The 23975-nt window shown below is 37.4% G+C and overlaps 2 protein-coding genes across 3 annotated transcripts in view; both read right to left on the bottom strand.

The window, feature by feature from the left end:
• Nucleotides 1–22372, bottom strand: part of LOC111601694 (solute carrier organic anion transporter family member 74D) — a 29681-nt gene extending 7309 nt beyond the window's left edge. The window contains exons 1-3 of one of the 2 annotated variants that reach the window (XM_023318407.2): nt 22354–22372; nt 20632–20820; nt 5404–5447 (exon numbers count right to left, since the gene is read on the bottom strand). The gene's annotated coding sequence lies outside the window, so the exon portion shown is untranslated. Of the gene's footprint in view, nt 1–5403; nt 5448–20631; nt 20856–22353 lie in introns of those variants that run through there. The other variant, XM_023318405.2, reaches the window with a different exon arrangement.
• Nucleotides 13024–13431, bottom strand: LOC111601695. The gene has a single exon (XM_023318411.2). The coding sequence runs from the start codon at nt 13400–13402 to the stop codon at nt 13076–13078; it is 327 nt and encodes a 108-aa protein (XP_023174179.2). The 5' UTR covers nt 13403–13431; the 3' UTR covers nt 13024–13075.
• Nucleotides 22373–23975: the final 1603 nt, after the last annotated feature.

Raw genomic sequence — 23975 nt, 5'->3', positions numbered from 1 at the left:
TCGGAGTAGAAGTTGGAGTCCCAGTGCCGGCCATTATCATGCTGCCATCTTCATAATGAGCTAAGCTAAAAAAAAGTGGTTTAGCCACATTTCACTTTTAGCATAGAAATCATTTAGAACTTGTCTGCAACTGTTGCTTTATGTGGCCATTTATTATTAGCCAAGAAGTTCACCAAGTCTCTTGAAAATGGCCGTGGAAAAGTCTTCTATTTTAGAAATAGAAACGGCCAAGCATTTTGGGCATCTATGAGAAGACGAAAAACGTTCATCAGTTGGCTGGAAAGCAGCTTATGGGCCGCCTACAGAGGAAGTCAAGCTCTGGCAGCTAGCTGTAGAAGCTAGTGTTGGCTTACGATTTGCTAAGCTAATGGGCGAGGGTAAAGTATATTAGACATTTGCACAACTTGCAGATCCTAGTTAATTGAGATTTAGTGGTAGATATAGCTGACTCTAAAAATTATATCTGATTTTAGTCTAGGCCAGCTACAGAGCTGCTTTGCGTTGCTTTACTTGCAGAGGCGCGAAAGGAGAGGGAGGAAGGAGATACATATTCTTCAGTTATTTACACTATATATTAACTTTCAAGTCTTTAGCTTCCATGACGCCATAAACTAGAGATGTCATGCTGCAATTCTTGTCTATATGAACAACTTCTTAACAGTTCAAGGGTCAAAGGACATGGCGTCTGAAGGAGGCAGACCCCTTACAGTATACATATTCTTGATCAGAACCAGGAAAATACAGCCATATATACATATAGCTACATATAAATAATCACAGACTAAAGCCAAGTCTAATGAACAGCTTTTAAAGGCATGATAGCTTCATGCGAGTGCGTTTTGTATTTCAATTAGTTAGAGTTAATTTTATGCTAAGTAAAGTTGTAAATAGCCTGAATCATTTGCAGCGTAAGCGATATATGTCTGTATGGATAGCTATATCTGTGCATATATACCTATATAGTAGGTAATGGGAGAGTCAGGGGCAGAGGCATAGCACCACAAATGCGTCACATTCGCTGCTCAACTTCATATTTGAGTAGCTATCAGCAGTTTTGTTGTTGTTGTTGTTGTCGTCGTTGTTGTTGTTGTTGTTCTTGATTTATTTTTTTTCTCTTGCTTTGTCGCCTTGACTTTGACCTTCACACCGAAAGCCGAAAACCGAAATTAAAACCAATTCAACACACAACAACAAAGTTGAGCGTTTTATTTTGTTGCGAATTTGTTTCGTTTATTTATTTATTTTTTTTTTCAACAAAACTTTAGACAGACGCGTCGGAAGCGGGAGAATAACAAAAAGTATCCAAAAATTTGTTTACCACATTTACATACAGCTACAAATACATATACAAGAGACATTTGTGTGTATATGCATTGTCTGTAATTGATATATATATATATATATATATATATATATATATATATATATATATATATATATATATATATATAACATGTATATTAATATAATTGAAGTCGTGCTTCTTATGCCTATAATGAAAGCTTTATACACTATATATACATATTTGTATTTATTTATTATTATTTATATAAACTGGATCAGCCTGAGCACTTGAGTCGATCTAAGCCTTTCTCTCTGCTAATCTTATTGTATTTTGTCATATTCTAATTAGTCAAATTCACTCACTTAGCTCCGTTGAGCTGACTCTTAGTCAGGCTCTTGAGACTTTTCTATTTTGAGTAACATTCGTTCAGTTATAAAAAGTCGGACTGGCTCAGCTTCTCTGCCCGCTCGTCTTAGTATACTTTGTCAAATTCTAATTACTCAGCGCAAATACTAAATTCACTCATTTAGTTCTAATGAACTGACTCAGAAAAGGGCTCAAGAGCCCTTTACTATGTTGAGTGACATTCGTTCAGCTATAAAAGGCGAGCTATGGTTGAGCTCCTTTAGTTGTCTCCCTGATCTTTAGCTGCTCGGACGTTGCGTGATGTGTGCCAAGCTAATGTTTATTTTATTAATATATAGTTTTTATTAATTTTAATGCTTAATGTTAATATTAATTTTTAAAATGTTAATATTCAAATATTTAAATTGTATTTAGTATAAAAGCTGTCATTATGTTCCTAACTATTATTATTATAATGACTATCTTCATCCTCACAATCATTATTCTAATATTTAAGGACATTCGCTTTGATAATCATCATTATGATCATCAGCATGAGTTTTTACCACACCTCTTAGTCAGTCACACCCGAGGACCTTAGTCTTTCAAGCGTAAAGTGTCAAAAAATAATAATTGGAGCTGCCTTTTTTTTTAAATTTAATTTGCATTTTGTTATAACTTTTTTTCAGAGAATGATTCATGGGCTTTGCATTTGTTTTTATTGGATTGTAATCCTATTATGGCGAAACATCAAAATGCGCCCAAAAGCCAAAACAAAAACACGGATTATAAAACAATTATTTTTATTGTTGTTCGAGCCGTACGAAATCACGATTAACTGACTTTCCTATATGTACATTTTGGTTTTAAAGTGGAACACGCATGTTCATATATATATATATATATATATATTTATATATATATATATATATATATATATGATTCATGGCGCGATGACAAAAGGTGCGGCAACAAGTATTGAGAAGAACAACAACAAATGAAACAAAAATATAAACATGCATTCGAAATATTTAAGTTTCAATGCAGCGAAGTTTTTATACACTTTAAAAAAAAAAAAAAAAATATATATATATATATATATATATATATATATGTATAAATTTTTCTTATTATTTGCCATTTCGAAAACAAGTTTTAATAATTTACCCAAATAAATTATAAACAATAATTAAAACCAGTTGCCATATAATTAATTTATATTTAAATCTCATTTAAATAATTTCTAGAAAGTTTAGCTAAACGCACCTCAAAAGTAATATGCCACGCTCGATAGGGCACACACAAAGCCAAAAGAAACTCAAATATATACAAAAAGAGAAGAAAAATAAAACAAGGGAAAAAAGTTTTTGCACATGGCTTTAGTTTATATATTTTATTTATTTTGTGCGCAGCAGTTGCTTTTCTTTATGCGCACTTTTAACAGCAACAAAAACACAGAAGACAGAAACAAGAACGCTAGAGTGGACAAGTGACCGACTAGCAGTTACCCCTTAGATATACAAGATAAGTTCAGTAAAATGAAGTTTGTTTAAGTAAGGATTCTTATTTATCAATTAATGGGTGGCTCAACTATATGTTGCGGTTATTTAGTTCATATGTGAAGCGAATGAATAATTTTTCCTAAAGACTTTATTCTGTGCCTCTTCTTAAATGATTTCTTTAATAATTTTCCATTTCTCTATTGCTTGAATCTTCTACAAAATATGTTTCCCTAACAACACACAATTTTTTAGGGCGTTAAGTTTTAAGCTTCTGTCTACTTAACTGGCATTTGCAGTATAGCCCATTTCAGATATTATCAATTTGTACAGGGTATATAAAGAATAAATGAGAAAAAACAAACTTCCTTTTTGGCGGCGCTTGTTAAAAATGCCAAAATAAAAGCCAAAAATGAAGCAAAAGAACAGCAGCCGCAAAACGAAAGCTAAAAAATAAAAAAGTATATATATATATATATATATCAGAATATATATTTATATATATATATACATATATAATATATAAAAAATGTACGAAAAGGCGAACAAAAAAATTAACAACCTCAAAATGGCAGCGAAGTGTGCATAAATTTTTGAAATGACCGAAAGAGTCGAAAAAAATTAAATAAATAAAGATACAAAAATGAAAAGAGAGAAGCAGAAAGAGAGAGGGAGAGAGAGAAGGATAGATAGGGAAAACGAACGAACCTAATGAAATGCAATCAAAAATGCATTTTAAGAGAACTCTGCATTAAGTCGGGAGCTGCTGCTACATGGCACCAGGTATATATAAATATATACCTGGCCGTATCTGGCGCGCAGATCAGACGAAAGGCAGCTGAAGAAGAAGAGAAAGAAGCAGCAGCAACAGAAGAAGTTGTTCAAATTTATTTAAGCATATTGCCGACAAAAATAAAATAAATTCAAGCGTTTGCCTGTGCTTGCCCGCCACAATTTACATTTGTCATTTCGATGCACAGTGGGTCAAACTTAGAATTTTCACAAAGCAACATTAAAGTTTAATTTAAAATTTAAAAAAAGTGTAAAGGCTGCAAGGGCTGCAAAATGAAAGTGGCGACACAGATCAATTCGAGTCACACATTTTTGTAGTTCCAGTTCACAAATCTTGTCAATGCGATCCACACAACTTATCGATGTTCCAGCTCGCAATTCAAAACAATATGAACTACAAGCTTATCGAACTCTTAGCTCACGAACCAGCTCAATTCGAACTACAACTTTGCGGAGTTATAGTTCACTATTCAAATAATCAGTTATTCGGTTCACATTTTGAAGCAGTCTTTAAGCCTTTGTTAAATAACATGTTTATTTTCAATATTTCAGTTTGGCATTACTTTCGCAACAAATTACTTTCGCAACAAATGTTGAACCACTGTGCTGTCAACGCTGTCTTCGTCAAAAGGAAAAAAAGAAAAAATAAGCAGAAGCTAAAATATTTGTTCTTAATTTAAAGAGAACCTTTTTTCTTCTGATTGATTGAGCTGCTGATTTAAGCGGCTTTTTTTGTGCAGGTCCTGTCCAAGGGCCAGGGGCCTGCTGAGTGACTAAGGTGCGTTGAGGTGTTAACTTGACTTAAATGTCGGTACCGTTATAATGCTAATTGAAGTCTTATAAATTGTTCAACATTTTCTTTTGACTGCCTCCTTCTTTTTCATTTTTTTTTAGTTTACCGAAAGACTCGTCAATTTTTTTAAGTGTATTGATGCGCATTGATTTTTGCAATTAACGCCTAATTAGCTGCCAGCGCACACAGACACTCCAAATACACTGAGTTTCGCATAATATTTAGTTGGCAGTCCATGAAATCTATTCGCTTCGGCACTCAAAGTGTCAAGTGCGTTTGCCTAGGGACATGGACTGAAGCTACGATATACCACATAGAACTAGTCGCTGGGCTCTGTTTGAGTAGGTCTCTTATTCATCATCATTATTTGTTTATGAATGTACTTAACAGTTTTTGCGTCGCACTTTTTTGGCTACCTGGCCCTGCCTCCCAACTCTCTCTCCCTATTACTCTTTAACTCTTTTTTTCACCACTCACTTCAACAATATTTTCAATTGTTTAAAAATTCTGCGTGCGTGAGTTGATAATTTTTTAACGTTGCTTTGTTGTATTTTTTGGGTTATTGCTTTTTTTTAATGAAGTTTTAACTGCCTTTTTTTGGCGTTACATTTTAAATTAAGTGTTTACTTAAGGCTGGGTCCTAATACGCGAATGCGTATTCAGTTTGTGTGCTTGTCGACTTTACTTACTTATTGTTTACTTTAGTTGAACTCAGCATGTGTTGGACTGTTAGCTGCAAAATAAGCGAAAAATTACAAACGATTAGAGAAATGAATGACTAATATCCATATATTTAAATATAAAAAAAAATAGAAAAGATTATAATTGGATAAAAATTTATAAATTATGTGAGTTTCCTAACCAAATTCATAAATTCTTAAAACTAAGTTTGATTATTGATTCTGGGGAACCATAAATTATTCATATTTGTGTTTGTAGGCCTCCAGTGCTAAATAAGCTTTCTTGGAATACCAACTGAAGCTTTTTAGCTATTTCTTTGTGCTTGCAAAACTTGTAGTCTATGAACTTTCTATGAAATCATTGTGATGTTTCACAACTATTTATTTTCGCACTTGCAGTGCTGGCTCGATTTGAGTTTCTTAGCTATTTATGTTTCTGTGTCTAGACATGGTTTTAAATAAAATGCATCTAATTAAATATTCATATAAATTGAAGTAGTATAACTTGTGTTGCGCATGTGGGTCTGCCTATAAATAAAGTTGCTATGAATTACAAGAGAAATTACTGTGTAATTTAGGTTCACATTTGCAGCCCTGGTACCAAATTAACTCAATTTGAATTAAAATAGTGGCTTTTTTGGGCAGTAGCCCTGGTTTATAATTACATTCACAACGAACTCGTAGGGCAGCTTCATAATTTACTTCTGCGTGTGCAGCCCTGGTTCTGCATAGATGTAATTTATAGTCCAAAATAAGCTCGTTCAACAACAACCCAATTAAAATAGTTAGCTATATTAAGCACAACTTATTTTTAGGGCTTCTTCATATGTCTAAATATGCGGATAGCTCGTATGAGTAAAGTTCCTCCATCTTAATTAACTGCTTGTTTCGCAGAGCAGCGTCATTTAAATGCAAAATGCTGGCCATAAAAATATAAAAAACACCAAACAGCAACAACAACAACTGCAACAAGAAACACTACAAACTGCACGTTTAGTTGGCTCATAACAATTACAGCAAAAGTGATTAACAGCTATAAAAAGCCAACGACAACAAGAATCAGAGCAACAACAACAACAACAACAAGTTGAGCTGATCAGCAAAACAAGTTCGTCGCTTGCATTGCGTGTGAAAACAATTTATGAACGAGCATTTAAACAATTTTTGCATTACAACAAAAATAATATTGCAATAAAAAACGCATTACAAGGGGGCAAAGTGTACAATGAATGCAAATGTTGTCTACATCAGCAGCAGCCGTAGCCGCAGCCGTAGCCGCAGCAGCAACAACAACTGAAATCGATGTGAACGAGCAACAACAATGGCTGCACGCCAGCAACAACTACAAATGACGACAACAGCTACAACTACTACAACAACAATAAACTGTATAAAAATAAAAGATAAATGAGCGCAAATGTCTGTCTGTCTCTCTGTCTGTCCGACTGTTCGCTCACTCTGCCATATGCGTGTGTGTGTGTTTGTGGGTGAGTGTGTGTGTGTCTGTAACAAAAGCAACAGCACAACTCGCATTGCATTGAGATAGGTCAGTCACATACAAAAACACACACACACACAGACATGGAGAGTCTCACAAATGCAACGGTGCACTCGCTGCCAAAGCTTTGTATATGCAGTTAATGCAGCAGCGCTGCCGCAGCGACGGCAACGTCAACGCCAGCGGCAACGTCAACTGCTCTAATTACTCTGGTCGTAAATCGTTGCTAGGGGTGGCCCAGCTGCATCGTTCTCTGCCTCCTGCTGCTGCACTGTTGCCAAGCGTTGCATCAACAACAACAATAATAAAAGCAGCCGTAACAACAACAACTAGTAACATAAAACAAGTTTTTGAGTTAATCTCAGTCTCAATTTCAGTTTCAGTCACAGACGACTCAGCCGCTGTCGCTGCCACTGCCGCTGCCGCTGCCTCAGCTGCGTCAATGTAAAAACTTACACAATCGCCGCATAGCGCACGCACACCAATGTAGAAGCATCTGTGACTCCGAGCTTCCCGCTCAACGATTCACTTTTCTTTGTGCAATTCCAATAATTTAGCCAGAGAGCATCAGCAAAAGAGGGAAAGAGAGAGAGAGTGAGCGAGAGTGAGCGCGCAGCAGCGCAGAGAGCGTGAGCACCAAAAAAGCTTCAATGCAGTCGCTGAGAGCAGCGCAGTCGTCAACTTGCACTTTCTGCTGCACTTTTTCGTCTGTTAGCGAAGCAAACACACAAATAGTAGTAGATTTTTCAAGTAAGCCAAATAAACCAGCAGAAAGTGAGACATGCGTATAAAATGTTGATAGTAAAATATGACGAAAGCTTTTGCCGTTCACCGCCAGGTACTGGGCCTAGTTAAGTTGTTTTTGCCCGGGACCTACGACAACAAAATAAATAGTGCGCCGAAAAGCTAACGGCGCAATTAAAACGGCAAACGCCCTACAAAACTTTGCAACCCCCTAAAAAGCTTGAAAGCTCACGTTATCTCACGCACAGTAAAAAGAGGGCGTCGCATTACATGAGACACAATACGAAGAATATTGCGCAATTGCCAAAAATACAAAATGCCAGACAAATGTCTAGACAGCGGCACAGCAGGTGGTCTTAGTGGGAGACAGAGAGAGAGAGAGAGAGAAGGAGCAAGACAGATGAGTAGTAGACGGGCTTGGCATTATGAGCTCTTGCATTCAGTACACGTTAATGATCATTAAGGCGATTGGCCATTTGCTTTTATTGTGACATAATTAGTGAAAGTGAAATTGATCAGCAAAATGCAGCAGCTGCGCTGCGCTCCGCTCGACGCTGTGCATAGGCGCAAAAGCAGCGCAGCGTGACGCCGGCGTCAGCGCCAACGTCGACGTCAACGCATTGAGAGAGTGCGCAGCGAAATGAAAATGAAATTAAAATTCGAAATGAAAATGAAAATATTGCAAAACTTAAACACGCACACAGGCAACAGGCTCGGCAAATGCTGCTGTGTGTAAAAGTGCATTGACTTGGGACGAGCCTACCTTGACAAGGTGTGCGCGTATGTGTGATTGATGGACTCGATGTGTGTGTGTGGCACACAACACACATTTGCTGTGAGGCCAATTTTTATTTTTTTCAACTGTTGCATTTTGTTGCTGTTTTTTTTATTATTGTTAAATGCAAATGACGAAAGTGCTTTAAATATTGTTTTGCTATATATGGATAGCAATGAGCATGTTTGAAATATATAGGCATATATAGTTATTTATAGCTTGGCAGTGCACATGTCCAGAGCGTTTCACATTTCACAATATAAAATTTATTGCCAAGATTTTGGTTGTTATTAAATATGCATAAAAAATACTTTTTACACATAAATTCGTTTTCTTTTCTTTAAATGCACTTTGAGTATATATATATATGTAGCTGTAATTTATATGCCATGCCAGGCGTTCGGCCGCACGTATGCAATTAGGTGGGCGTTTGCCAACTCGGCGTATGCGCAATATTTGCCCAAATCACGTATACGCCACATACGCCGCATGTAACTAGCACAATTTGCCAGCAGCTACATAAATATTAGCAAATAATGCAAATAAAACACTTACATGCGCCTGATTTGCGTCTTATTGTGCTGCTAATTTGCTGCCGCTGCAACAATGTGGCAGGCACAAATTGTGGCAAATTGTCAGCGAGACAAGAATAAGCACTCAACGGCAAAAACTAGTTTAGTAGGAATTTTTCTTATATATATCTCCTTTACATCAGGTTACGTGACACTCAATTGAATAAATAGCGAGTGGGAGTTGGATGGGAGGTATGGGGAAGGGCTGTGGGGCTCACTTGTGCAAAATGTGTGTTAAATTGATTGAGCGTCGTTGAGCGATTTACGAGCTGCTGCAGCGGCAGCGGCAGCAGCAGCAGCAGCAGCATCAAAATGCCATAAATTAATGCACAAACATAAAACAAGTCTACTTAAAAATTGCATTTCGTATATAATTTTCAGAAAAAATCAAACAAGACGATTCCGCACCAGATACAAAGACGAGCCCCGTCTTTTCGCCTCTTCGCCTGCCTGCCTGGTTGAGTATGAAAAGCGAAAACTGGGTCAACCTGATGCAGCTGCCTACGCAGCGTCGTCGTCGTCGCTGTCTATCCGGCAGACGCAGACGCTACAAATATGTAACTCAAGAGATATGCAAGCCAAAATTGTATCTGTATTTGCAAAATAAAAAAAAAAATCGGCTCAAAAACAAATCAAGTTAAGGTGCAATGGCTGAGCAAACGTAGCTGAAAGACACTCTATAGCTGAAATATTAGCTAGCGATACGCAAACGAGCCTGCAGCAAGACAGCCAGTTCGAGGCGAGCTGGGTATACCTGGCAGACATACTCATTGCAGGGTATATTGCAAGAGCTCAGAAGACACAAAATTCGCATACAAAAATATATTATAAATCATTTGTAGGCGCGTTGGAAAGGTAGAAACAGCTGCAGCAAATGCGATGCCAAAAAATATGTGTATCTCTTGGATTTCACCCACGCCGCTGTTGATTCAACAACAACAACAACAAACCGTGTAGCAACAACAACGTGGGTCAAGTTACAACTTGTTTTTTGGCTCGCGCTTTCGTGCGGAATGCATTCGCCATTGCGTTTCAGTAATCGCATTCAATAGCTTATCAGCAGCAGACACGCGACAACAACAACAGCAACAACAACAACATTGTGTGCAAATGATAACAACAAATCACGACAATGGATGCCTGACTATTTGCATTTGCCCCACTGTGCGAGTCTGTGAAGTCGTGATTGCAATTCCGATTCCGCCTCGCACAAACGTTCACTTTCAAAATCAGTGAAATGTAACCGACGAACAAGCAAAAGGTAGTGAATCGATGTTGCATTGTTGCCGTTGTTGTTGTTGTTGTTGCCACTGCGGCTGCTGCTGCTGTTCTCTCACTGTTTTTTGTGCTTTAGTTATGCACATTATTCATTTTGGCTTACAAATAGAGGTTAATTATAGAAATGTCATTATTTTTTAGAGATGGCAAACGCTGCAGGCGCTAAGCTAGCTTGAGATATATTATTTGATTGTGGCTGCCATCGATAAATGATAATTGCTGAACTTGGCTGATGGCGTTGCCACCTGGTTAAGCAGCTTTAAGTGATGTTAAGTGATTAGGGAACTAGTTATTTGTGGATGAACTAAGCCACGCGCTGCAAATATGTGAAAATGAATTGTTACAGGCAAAAGTAGATGTTTTTGTTTTATAAAAGCAGTATACGTTTATATTTGCAGGAATCTGCATTTAAAACAATCTGTCATTAGCCCTACCGCAATGCGAATGGACGACTGTAGCAGCAGCAGCAGCAGCGCTCAATGTCAGGCAAGTTATTGAACCAATAACACACAGCTCTCATTACATACACATGCATATACATATATATATATATACATGTGTGTGTATATATCAATAATTGTTGTATGCAGCAGATAAAAACTTCAAGTGCAGAGAAAACTGCAAGCGGCCTTCAATGCTGATCTGACATTGAAGTGCTTATGCATAGCATATGCGTAAAGATACATTTGTATCTTTGTATCTGTGTGGGTGCTGACGCTGCTGCTGCTGCTGCTTGGCGTTGACATAATTCATCAATGTGCATGCAAATTGTCAGGCAACGCTTTTCTTGCCAATTAACTTTAAATGCCAAATAAGTCAGCGACTGCGGCAGTCGATGACGCGCCTGCGCTTGTTGCGCTTGCATTCCGTACCATAAGTAGCAGTAGTTGAGTGTGTGTGTGTGCGTACGCCTGTGTGTGTGTGCATTTGGAGTGCGTGTCTGTGGCACTTCATGCTGCAACAAACGGCAAACTGCACTTGACTTACTTGCCGCAGTCAAGCTGCCTCACTCGCTCTCTATCAGCAGCTGTCTCCCTCTCTCTCTTTCTCTGTATATGTATCTGGTAACTGGCATCGTGCCGCCATCTGCGCAATGCATTTCACTTTCATTATGATGCAGTCGCCGCGTTTTTGCCACTAAAAATGGCAACGAGCGTTGGTTTTTCCAAGCCCAAAATGAAAACCAGTTAACGGCACACGGATTTTCCCATTTGCTATCTCGCTCTCTCCTCCTCTCTCTCTCTCTCTCTCTCTCTCTGTCTCTTGGCTGCCTTGTCTGATTGGCATCAGCTGACAGCTGTGCCCCGGCTGCTCACCTGGCTGTCTCACCTGGTGTGTAGGAGGCGTCTCTGCTTTGTCTTCTCATTGTGTTTTGTTAGTTGTTTTTACTTTCTTCTAATAGATCGTTAGCTTTGCTTTGAACTTGCAGCCCGAGTCGCCTTTGTTGCTGTTGTTGTTGTTGCTATTTGCAATTGATTGCTTATTGTTAAATGAAAATGGAAAGTCATTTGCTATGCAGCTGCCTCCTTTTCGTACACACCCCTGCCCTGCCCTGCCTGCCCCCTCGACTACACTTTCCCGAAAATAATTCACGGAATTTGTGTCTCAATTGGAAATTAGAGAGCGGGGTCAAGCATTTCATTGCTTCAAATTCTTGAAGGAGTCTCGTTTTTGTCATTTCTTTTATTGATCTGCCAGCTGAGCAAACGGAAAGCGAAAGTAATTACAGTTAGTCATTCAATCAAGAACCCCGCGCCAACCCCCTATATTTGTTTCTTTCTAGATAAGTTCCCATTCAGTGTTTGCTGTGTGTGCACTGCCAGAAACGAGCAATAAAAACCGCATGCAACCCCAAAGTGCAGTCCAGACTTTCTCACAGTGTATTTGTTGTTGTTGTCGTTGTCGCCCCCGCCCGCACGCAACAACAGAATCAATTTTTATTGGTTACACAACGACGTCAGCGCCAGCGTAGAGTGCATTCAACCCAGCGACTCATGACTTTTAGTACTTCTTCGCATACTCTTCAAGTGTCAGCTGCTATGGGGCATATTAGCTAAGTGTTGAAGGTAGAGTATATACTGTATACTGAAGTGATCTAGATGTACCTATAAATGTGACTAAAGCTTCTTCTGTTAACTTAATGGAGATGAGAGTTAACAGAGCAGCCAACTTCATGTGACTGTGGCAGTGACAGCGTTGCCAGACTGTGCAGTTAAGTAGTGCAAGTGTTCCTTTAGAGTTTTCCATTTTAAATATGCTCACTCGTAAGTTCTCTTACTTGATATGACTGCGAAGAGTATTCAAAAGACTGCATGCCCAGCAATATACTCTGCCTTCCATTTTTTATGTTTGTTATATAGCTTCCCCTTTTTTATTATTTTTCCTATTTGTCGCCTTGTTTTTGTTGCTGCTGGCAACTGCTCTTAGTAAATGGCCAATGCATTTTATGCGTCTGTCTTTATAGACTTAGACATATTCTACGGACCGTTGCACTAACACTTCATCAGGTCTATATTGAAACGGTTTCAGTTGAAGAGCAACAACAACTTTTGTGTCTTATCTGCCAAATACAATATATTATATTTGTATGTATATTTCATTTATTTTATGTTCCATGCATCTGAGACCTTCTTATCGGAGGTCTTGCCTTGGCAAGACCTCTCAGCATAATCTGTGGACTTTTTCTAAGTCAGAAATTAGCAGCTGAAACATAAATCACGATTTTCTACCACAAATCTGTTTTAAGTAAATAGTCACGGCTTTTCTATATCTATTTGCACTTTATTATTGTCGGCAACCATATGAATTCGTTTATCAGAAACGCCATTTGCCTTGAATGCCGCCACCGAAATTGTTGCGATTCTGATCAAAATTTCTATTAGCATTCGCGTAGGCATCGATGCTGCCACGTCCATCTCGACTGGTGTACAGGTTGTGATTATATTGAACGTCCAGCTGGCGACCTGTCTGATGGTCCTTGCTGCCCGTCACAACCACAGAGCCATGCTGGGGCGAACGCTGGCGACGAATTATCTTGATCATAGGAGAGCCAGCTCCTGCTTCGGGGAAGTCTTGAGCAGCCACAAAAGCAGCCAGGCAGCTGACCAGCAGCAGCAGGGCAAAACACTTTCCAAAAGCCATCTTAGTTGAAGTTGAGAATTCTTTGAACTGCGAATTAAAACTGTGCCCAGCTTTAGCTAGACTTGGAGCTTTTATAGTCGTGTGTAGACAACTGGGGTTCACTTCGAAGGGGACTTTTGTCCTCTCTGTATCTCTGTGGCCCCCTAGAGTCACTTACGAGCGGTACTTTTTCCAGGCTATGTAGATTCCCGCCTACATTCTTATCAGCCACTGATTTGTGCTTAAATATAATGCGTGTATATATAAATATATATATATATAAATAAATACATATATGAACATTTTTATAGCTACAAAGTAATAGCAGAATGAATAAATATAGAAGTTTTTTAGATGCTTCCAAGGCAGGAAAACGTTTGGAAAGGACTGCAAAATGCGCCTTGGCATTTGCATTCACTTTTCAATTTTATTGTCTAAGTTAAAAGTTAAAAAAAAATGTTTGCTTAAATTATATATAATTATTTATTAAAAAGTTATTCTCTATTTCATTATCTTTATTTATATATTCACAATCATTTTAATAATTTTTTTAAAAAAAGTTTACTTTTAATTTTTAATTTTAAATATTTTATTTGATATATAATTTTTTATATTTATTACAAACTAAATATTCATTATTTTTTTTAGATTTTTATAAGTTTTTGCAGTTATCAAATTTTTAAATATTTTTATAAAAATTTTTAAGCCAAAAACATTTGAAATTTCTGTACATTTTTCCCAAAATATTTCAATTATTTATATTATCTGTATAGTAAAACTTAATAGATTTCCATGAGCTACTCCACTGTCTTGATTACAAATAGTTCATCCAAAACATCGAATGCCATCTGGCACGTTTATAGAGCTGGTGCGACCTCTTGACCCGATTTCTCAATGGAATCTAAACGCTATCAACGCAATTAAGTAGATTCTAAAAGCACTTTTCAGTTCTAGGCGGATTTGTCATAACTCTTCTTTTCTAAACGCATGCCCGCGTGGCCTACGCAACATTGCTGCGGCGATAAGACACGCACAAATGGAATAGAAATAGAAAAAAATGAAAATAACCGAAAACTAAATGGGTCTAAAACAAAGAGCCAATAAAACTAAGCGGCATAAAAACAGAATTTAGTTCAGTTGAGTTCATTGACACACAAAAAGAAATCAAAATATTATGGACTATGAGCGCCCACACAATCTTGCCTCCCCTGCCTTGGCACACGCACTTTTCGTAGAGAAAGAGAACTTTTACTTATCGATGTTTGATGATAGCGAACGTCATTGATACATATGTATAGCCAGCCGGCCATAGGATGTTGCCCTGAACTTGAATTTGGCTTTTGTGAAAGTAAATTGCAAGTTCTCATAGACGAGCGCGGATTTCTAATCAGTTTGATTTCATTGTATTTCGGGCTTTTTTTCCTCGTCTCTATTTCCATTTGTGAGCGCAATTAGATGTGTGTACTTGAAGGCATTTGGCTACTGGCTTCATCGATTTGAATGCGAAAGTCTTTGACTTTTGTGTTCATAGATCATTTGCGGGTGAAAGTTTTTATTTCAGCTCACACACACGCAGTCACACACACACACACACACACAGCTAGTTGAGTGGGTTTCATTTACTTTTATTATACGAGCTCTGGATCAGCTTATCTATTGAATATCAAGTTATGCATTTGAATATCGTTTTGTCACCTGTGGCTATTTATCTTCGCGCTGCGTGCGCTTTGTGTTTTGATTTTTGTTGTTGTTGTTGCTGCTTTTTATGAGCCCACGGGGCGTATACTCCACACACACTCTTAGCGAGGGGCATAACAATACCTGTCCATGTTTTCTACCTCGGGCAGCCAACGAAACTATCGAAATAGAAAAGCGACACGTGTTGCCAACTTTGCCGAGTCATAATTGAATTTTTATAAGCCTGCTCAAACTGGAGGCGCACCACACGGGGCAGCTATCAAGCAACCTCTTCTTAAGGCCCATTCACACACGCACACATTCATTGACGCGCACTGAATGAAATGTTCGCCTCTTAGATGCTTACTCGCCTATATGTATACCTATCTATATGTTTATGGCTATATGCGTGGCGTACGCATGCTTTCAATATAAATTATATATTTTTTTACAGTCAACAGTCATCTACGTGTCGCTAGCTACATTTTGTCTTTATATCGCTTAAGATTTATTTTTTGCCAAAAACATATGACGAAAAAAAATTGTGAAATAAAACAGCCACGCCTCTGTACGCTTGCCCTCTCTCTCACTCCAAGTGTTTCGCTCCCTTTCTTTGGCGCTCTTTTTCTATCGCTCTCCCTCTCTCCCATAAGCTAGCTCTCTTTGCCTGTCTTTAGTATTTGCTTTTCAAGTTCGTCAACTAATAGCAAAACATGAAAATACAAAAAAGAGTGAACTACGAATTTAAGCTAAGCAGACAACTGAATACTCTCTCCTACATAAGTAACTAGATCAAGTATTTAAGATGCGTATTTCATAATAGATCGAAGCTGAATAAGTCTTGAGTAACACAACTCGATGAAAATGTCGAAATCTCAATATGAGATGTAAAAAAAAGGCTCAAGGTTCGAACCCAAGCTCTCTTTTTTATGTAGTCTCAAATAGCTATGTCTAAAATATTTATTTATATTTTTCTTCCCACTCAAAGCTCATATGCTTGGTCATGGAGCAGGGCATCTAGCAAAAAACCCGCCAAGTCGTTTGAAAACGTATAAATTAAGAAAGAGAAATAAGAGAATAACAACAACAACAGGAATAAAAGAGCATAGCTCACGCACAAATAACAAAAATGTTGTTATTCTTTATTTTTTAGCACTAAGTTTTTGTTTTTATTTGTTTCATTTTTATAATTTTGAATAGATCGTAGAATTCCAGGGCAGTCAGAGAGGAACAGCGAAAGCTTTTGACATTTGCCAGAGAGTTCTGCGTGTAGCAGCTGGAGCTGGAGATGGAGATGAAGGCGATGGAGCAAGTAGCATGGCGCAGCAGACGGATCGGGAGGGAGGCTGTGTGGCACATTGAAATGCCGGTTGTTGCAGATGTTGTTGTTGTTGCGGTTGTGTTTGCCTTTAAGTCAAGTTCAAGGACTGTCAATTAAATTGAAATCACTTGCTAAAGACGCGATGCGAGCAAAACAAGATACAGATGCGTTGGACTGAGCAGACGAGCGGCAGCGGAAGAGCGAAAGAGATGGCGAGAGAAATGGATAGAGGGGGCAGTTGGCTGTGGAGGGTGTGGCAGTTATCGATGGGCTGCCGAGTTGCCCGTCTTGTGGCATATTTTGAAATCACTTAGAGCACGCAATACACACATGCATAAGTGTAAGTGTGTGTGTGTGTGTGTGTGTCTGTCCGTCTTTAGTTCCTTTTGCACGCAGAATCATCTATACTTTGTTGCTATCTTAGCTGCCGACAAGTGCTGCGTAGTTTCAGCTTTACAATTGCCATGAAGTAACCAGGGCTGCACAACGAAACGACACCAAATGGAAATGGAACAACATCGAGCATAATGTGTCAAGGCAGGCAACGGAAGCTGTTTTGATAAGTGCTAAAAATTAGCTAAATGAGTCGTATCCATGTGCATATGGCGGGATGTGAGGCGTGAAGCAAACATTTTAACATTTTAATCAAGGGCTTAAATATATGATTTTGTAGAATAGATGCGGATATATATATAGATATAGATATAGATATAGATATAGATATATATAGATATAGATATAGATATAGATATAGATATAGATATAGATATAGATATAGATATAGATATAGATATAGATATAGATATAGATATAGATATAGATATAAATATATATATATAGATATAGATATAGATAGAGCTCTCAATTTTCCTCAAAGTGCACCCCAAGCTCAAAGCTTAGAAAAGAGCCAATAAGAAGAAGAAGAAGTAGGAAAAGAAGAAGCAGAAGCAAAAGCAGAAGAAAACATCGAATTGGAAGCGTGTTTTGAGGCCAACTTTCAATTTTCAAATCGAATCGAGGTTTTCTGTGAGACGATAAAGTTTGGTCATAGCTTGCGGCATTCTGATACGCTTTTAAATAAATGCATAATTAATGTCGCATTTTATTTTTTATCTGCTCTTCAGTGTTTTTATTCACAAATTAACATATTACCACGACATCATGCACCATTCAGTCTGTTTTATTTCCATATTTGGGGGCTGCCAGAGGCCACAGACTCTTCAGTGCACGTGCTCACACACACTGAACTAAAGTTAGTTGTAAACTTTAATTTTGTTATTTATTTTGTTTTTTTTTTTTATAAATGAAGACAAAATGTTTTTTAATTTTCGATGGCAGAAAATGTTGTAGGCATAATTTCTTAAATAGCTTATAAATAGCAAATAGAAAGGAAGCGTCTGCTAGCCAAGCGGAAATTCGCAACATTTGTCACGCACAAATACAGACAGAGAGAGAGAGGCGGGGCAGGAGAAAGAGAGAGGGCATATGTGTGCGACAGAGAGAGAGAGAGAGCGGGTGCTCCATAAGGGCCGCTCAATATGTTTTGCCAATAAAGCCATTTCGCTGCGTTTCCAAACTCAATTTTAAGCTGTTGCTGTTGCTGCTGTTGTTGCTGTTGTTGTTGCTGCTTTTGTTTCTTTTTAGAATTTTTTTGTATGCCAAGAATTTAAATTAGTAGTAAATCTGGTTTTTTTCTTTCGATTTCGTGTTTCGTGTCTGCCGCTCAATTCTTGATTTTGTTTCTTTAGCTCTTTTCTGCGACGTTATTACAGGTGGAATTTTGGGGCTCGATTGTTGTTGTTGGCCGACTCTCGGCAAAAGCTTTATCGAGCTGCCGGCGCTGTTCAGCAATGACCAAAAACAAAAGTAAATATATATAAAAAAAATTCTATCTTGTGCAGAGCAAAGGCCGAGTGATATTAGTTATGCTAGACATAAGCTAGACTCAAATATTGCAGCTGGGCAAAGACTATCAAATTTCTCTAAAGAAATAGCCATAAAATAATGAGATAGATTTGTATGCAGCTTAAATATTCCATAAACAATTACATTTACTTTCTCTCCAAAATACCCCAAAAAATATAAATACATAAAATATATTTAAATATAAATTAAAAACCGAAAAGATTTTTAACACATTTAAGAATGAAGGTATATATATCTCTATATATCTGCAGATACATATTCCTGCAATTGAAATCTTTAATCTTTAAATAAATTAATGATAATGTCCTCGATGTGGGTCATATTTGTGCAGAACCAACTTGTAAGCGTTTAATCTCTGGCTTTCTTTTTATTAAAATCTCATTTTTTTATTTTTCTTATTTTTTTTGGCAAATTGCTTAAAAAGTGAAATTTACTCAGAGCCAAACAAAAATATGGCCAGAAAAAAAAACATCTCAGAGAGTTGCAAAATAAACATTTACATTAATTTAAATGGAATTTTTATTGATTTTCGACGGGTTGCATTTTTATGCATGCTGCACTTAAGAATTTATTTATGCAGTTTTTCCTTTAATGCTTTGTTTTTTTTTTTATTTTGGTTTTTAGTGCGCATTTGTCTTGTTGTTGTGAGTATATACAAATCAGCATCCAGTATATGTGGCATCAACTGTTGCATCTATATATCTAGATGTATCTGTAAATATGTATCGAATTATCTGCATAGATGAGTATCTGAGTCTTTGTGTATCTCAGTATCTGTATCTGTAGCTATTTATATCTATGTATCTTTAGATATATTTGTATCTTAGATGTCTCTGCAGCTGTTTAAACCGGCATCCATGTTGCATCTATATATCGTTATTTGTATCCGTTTACCTGTTTTTGTGTAGCTGTCTCCTGTATCTGTATACCTCATTTCCGCGTATCTGGATCATTAGCTTTAGCAGCATCTAAAGGCTCATTTATATATGAATCTATGGCATTAGCTGAATATGTATCTCTAAATATATCTGTATCTTTATTAGTATCAGTATTTTTATCTGTATATCAATAGCTAACGTATGCCTAACTTTATTTACAGTTTGATTTATAGATGTATCTGTGTCATTAGCTGTATTTGTAGCTGTATCACTATCTGTTTATCTGTAGATTCACCTGTATCTAAAGTTATATCAGTATTATATAAGCATCTTTATCTGGATACAGTGCTGTATCTCTAGCTTTATCTGTATCTGAATCTATATGTGTTTGTGTAAATGTATCTCAACATATATTTGCAGCTGTATCTGCATCCGTGAATGTGTATCTTTATCTGTGCTTATTTATTTTGCCTTTTACACGTTTTTTTTAGCTTCTGCCTGCGCCGGCTTGTAATTACAAAAAAAAAAAAAAACGAAAGAAAACGAAAATGGAATGTTTTTTATGTTCTGTGCCTGCTTGGCTTGGCTTTGCTTTGCATTGCTTTTCGAATTGCTGTGCATATATAAATTTTTGTGTCTTTATTTTTCTTATCGGCTGTACGAAAAAAGGGACAGTCGCGCGTTTAAGAAAAAATTTCTTAGCTCATTACGATTTCACTCAATACGGCGTATAATTTTATTTGTGGACCGACGGCATCTGTGTGCCCTACACACACTCAAACACACACACACACATACATAAATACACACAATCACACAGAATTACATGTTTCACTTTCTCTGGCGCCTGTAAAGACCCCAAAAACTATCCAAAATTTCCATTGATAGTTGGTCAGAGTTCTTCAAAGTATTTTGTAATCATTTACAAACATGCAAAGAATTTTTTGGCACATGTTTTGATAGTAAAGCATTTTAATTTATTTAGATAATATCAAAAAATCTTCAAATTATTTAGAAGAGCATGAATAAATTGGAAAGATAAGACTTGTTCATAATTATAAATATGATAAGCTCATATAAATCTTTGTTGTTTCTTATAGGATAAACACTTTTGGGCTGATTTCAATTAAAATTAATGCCAAAGCTAGGCGACTGCTTCAACACATAAATCAACAAAATATTTTGATAGAGCTTAGAAGTCTGTTAAATATAATTTAATTTTGTAGCACTTTTACTATTATAATTTATACACTTTGACTGACTTTATTTATAACAATTTTTAATTCATGCTTTTGCACACATAGAAACCAGTTTCAGATTATATCTATGCCATAAAGCTGCGCTAATTCGATTATACTAAAAACACATATGTATATATGTTTTATATACATGTGTGATATCTGTATGCTTATTGCTTATTGCTTATATACAGTTCCAGCTGTACTTACATTTATCGCCTGTGGCACTGTCCGCCCGTATGACTCGATTTTTTCATTCAGAACTTTTGCTACGCAATATATGCGTGTAATTTCTCTCTCTTTCTCTCTCTCTCTATTTCTTTCTCGTTCTCTCTTACTCACTTCCTCTTGCTCTCTCTCTGGCTACCCACAATATTGTACGATCTGTTGTTGGCTTTGCTGTTGTTTTTATTCACACAATTTAATTTTTGTTTTTTTTTTTGTTGATTATAATTTATTTAATAATTGCACACATAATGGGGGGAAACAAAAAAACTTAAATGCTTTGGCTGAGGGATTGAAAATTATTTATTATTATTTTAATTTTTTCGTGTTTCACTTGAATTTATTTAGCATATTTTATTTTGATTTCTTGTATTTTTTTTAAACAAAACTCGTAAATTTCAAACAGATTTTTTAATGAATTCTCAAATATTTATTTCGTTTTCGGGGGGAAGCTCTCAGTTCAACGTATATTTCGTATTTCGTTCCAAAAATAGAACAATTTTTCGCTTTCAAATATTTTATGTGTTGGGTGTTTTCTGTGTTGCACTTGTATCTTTCAGCTACATACATATATCTCTCAGATACATTTCGGTTTTCATTGAAGCAATTACTTTTCAGCTTTTAGTTATTTCTGTTTTTTATATGGTAAATACAGTTTTGAGTGTGTAGGTTCTTGAAATTTTCTTATTTTGTTTTTTTTTGTTTTTGATGAAACGCGACGCGTTCGCTGCGCAGCGCTTGCAGTTACAACGACGACGTCTGAGCGGCAAAAACTCGAGAATAAGCAAAGTGCGGCTCAATTTATACGACAAACAGACAACATGAAGATACATACGACTGCGGCGCTGCCGCTGTTGCTGTCCGCAACGGTATTGGTGTAGCTGTTGCTATTGGTATTGGTGTTGGTATATCTTAAAGATACACACGATCGTCAGCCAACAACAGATAACAGCGGCGTCGCCGCTAACAGCAACAGCGACGCGCACGCAATTAGAACGCTGCCAAATGAACGCTGCCGCTGCCACTGTCACTGCCGCTGCTGACAGCGCCTAAAATGAGAGCGCGCACCGGCTGCGAGCAGCGCAGCGAGAGTGAATTTTTTGGGTATTTTACGTTTTTCGCTCTCTTCGGGGGTGGCGGCGGCGGCGCTGTTGCTGTTATCGCGGCCGTAGGCGCTATGCGTCGGCGTTTCTGTCTCTATCCGCTTGTGTGTGTGTGCATGTGTAAGTGTTTGTGTTTTGTATTTATTATAAAATAGTAGTAGATGAGACCAAAAAAAAAAAACGCAGTAGCTTTTGGTGCTAGCGCTCGCCTGTTTCAATGCGTTTGTTTTATTTGCATATATTAAATATGCACGACCTACATTGTTGTTTTTCGACGAGCGACACACAAACAAAAACGAAAATAAGTATTAAGCTACATACATATATGCATAGATACAGACGCACAAAATATACAAAACAGCGCACAGCACACACCGCAGAGCGCCGCTGAGCAGACGAAGCCGCATATAAATAAAAACACATCAAGTGTAAATATGTAAGTATTACCGCTGTCGCTGTCGCTGTCGCTGTCGCTGTCGCTGTCACTGCCGCAGTCACTGTTAGTACCCCACACACACACACACGCAGAGAGTGGCGCCCGCACTCATGCAAGCGCTAAATGTAGGGGAGACACACGCACTCACACGCATACACACACACACACATTGAGAGACACAGGCACAGAGTGTCAGTGGAAGCCGACCAAACAACAACTCGCTGGCATCGCCGTCCGCACGCGGTCAAAGGCAAGTCCAAACTGAACCGAAGTACTCGAAAAAAGTTTTTCGCTTGGCCCCAAACAGCTGCTGCCGCTGTCAGTGTTGTCGGCGTCGCTGCTCGCAGTCAGCTGCGACAGTGCAGCGACTTTGGCGCTCTTTGCATTTGCACCAACTGTTACAGCTTAACAGCGCTCTGTTAAAGCTCTCGCCTCTGTTATGGGTGTGGGCGACCAGGCTCTGGCCAGTTGTTCTTTAGCTATTTGTTTACCTTGTATACATAAATTTTATTATTTTTTAGTATTATCTGCGTAGCTCTGACAGCTGTTGTGCTACTCAAGCTTATTAATTTTCCTAATTGGGCCAATAAGCTTTGCCCAGCGAAAAGCTTACCATGTGCAGCTTTTGCTTTCAAACCTGACGTCATCGTCACATTAAGAAATTCCATGTGCTAGGGCAGCCGATCATTAAGACATATCAGCGCTTAAACCAATGCATCCTTTTTTCAACACTAGTAGCCTGATGAGCTTTTGATGATGGATGAATTCGCCTGTCGAAGACCCGCAACAAAGTCTCACATCAATCTAAATGCTCGGCCATTAGTTTAAATTTGACTGCAAAAGGTAAAATTAAAAAAAGCGGCAAAATAAAAGAGAAGAGCTAAACAAGTTTTTAGAATTTTGTTTATGGATTTATTTAGATGTGTAAGAAAAATATTACAATTAATTAAAATTGCTTAAAAAGCAAGTCAAGTATAGTTTAAGGCTGAGTTTGGAGAAACACGTTTTTAGTTGACAGATTTCAGATGGATTAATATTATGATGACAATTCTTTTATGGACACTTAGAGATGTTCGTTTGCTAGCTAAGATTATAATTAGATTAAAGATAGGCAAACTTCTTTAGTTAATTTAAAAACAGCAAAAAGCCAATCAAAAATGTTTTTTTCTATGATATTTTCTTAGGTTTATTATTTTGTATAACATCTATATAGATAGCTACATATTCATATATATGTAAGAGTTCGTATATCAATTACACATTGAGCGCAAGGCCGACCAGAAGGCAGACAGACTGACAGACAGCAGCTTGGACGTTCATGCAAGCATTTGAATGCACTTAATGAATGATCAACGTGAATTGAAATCAAGGCAAGAACAATGCGACTCCAGTCTTGCAATCTATATATATATATATATATGATATGGTATAGTATATGATGTGGTATAGTATAGTTAGGAGTAGTTTCTCTATATGTCTATCATTAGCTTATTGGCAGACTGGGCACAGTTAATTACGTGACATGTCAGAGCCGTAAACGAGTTAAACACGCTTCGATCGATGCATTGCAATTGCAATCGCAACTGCATTCACCTCGAAGTGTTCATTGAACTTTCGTGGCGATTGAAAACGAAAAACATAAAAAATCATACAATTTGTTATAATTGATGAGTCTCTAAGTCTCTATTTAGATTGCATTTCGATTAAAATGTAAAAACAACAGCTCGCTCGCTCGCTCGCTCGCCCGCCCTGCTTCCGTTAGCAAATGTAACTTAAGTGAGTGTAGCTGT

Source organism: Drosophila hydei, unplaced genomic scaffold, assembly GCF_003285905.1.
Source record: "Drosophila hydei strain 15085-1641.00,03,60 unplaced genomic scaffold, DhydRS2 tig00000001-arrow-pilon, whole genome shotgun sequence".
In the NCBI taxonomy this organism is placed as follows: Eukaryota; Metazoa; Arthropoda; class Insecta; order Diptera; family Drosophilidae; genus Drosophila; species Drosophila hydei.
This window is presented reverse-complemented; position numbering and strand designations above follow the sequence as displayed.

What these genes read in the sequence shown, in the direction of transcription:
- LOC111601695 (XM_023318411.2), bottom strand. Translation starts at nt 13,402, where the DNA reads ATGGCTTTTGGAAAGTGTTTTGCCCTGCTGCTGCTGGTCAGCTGCCTG.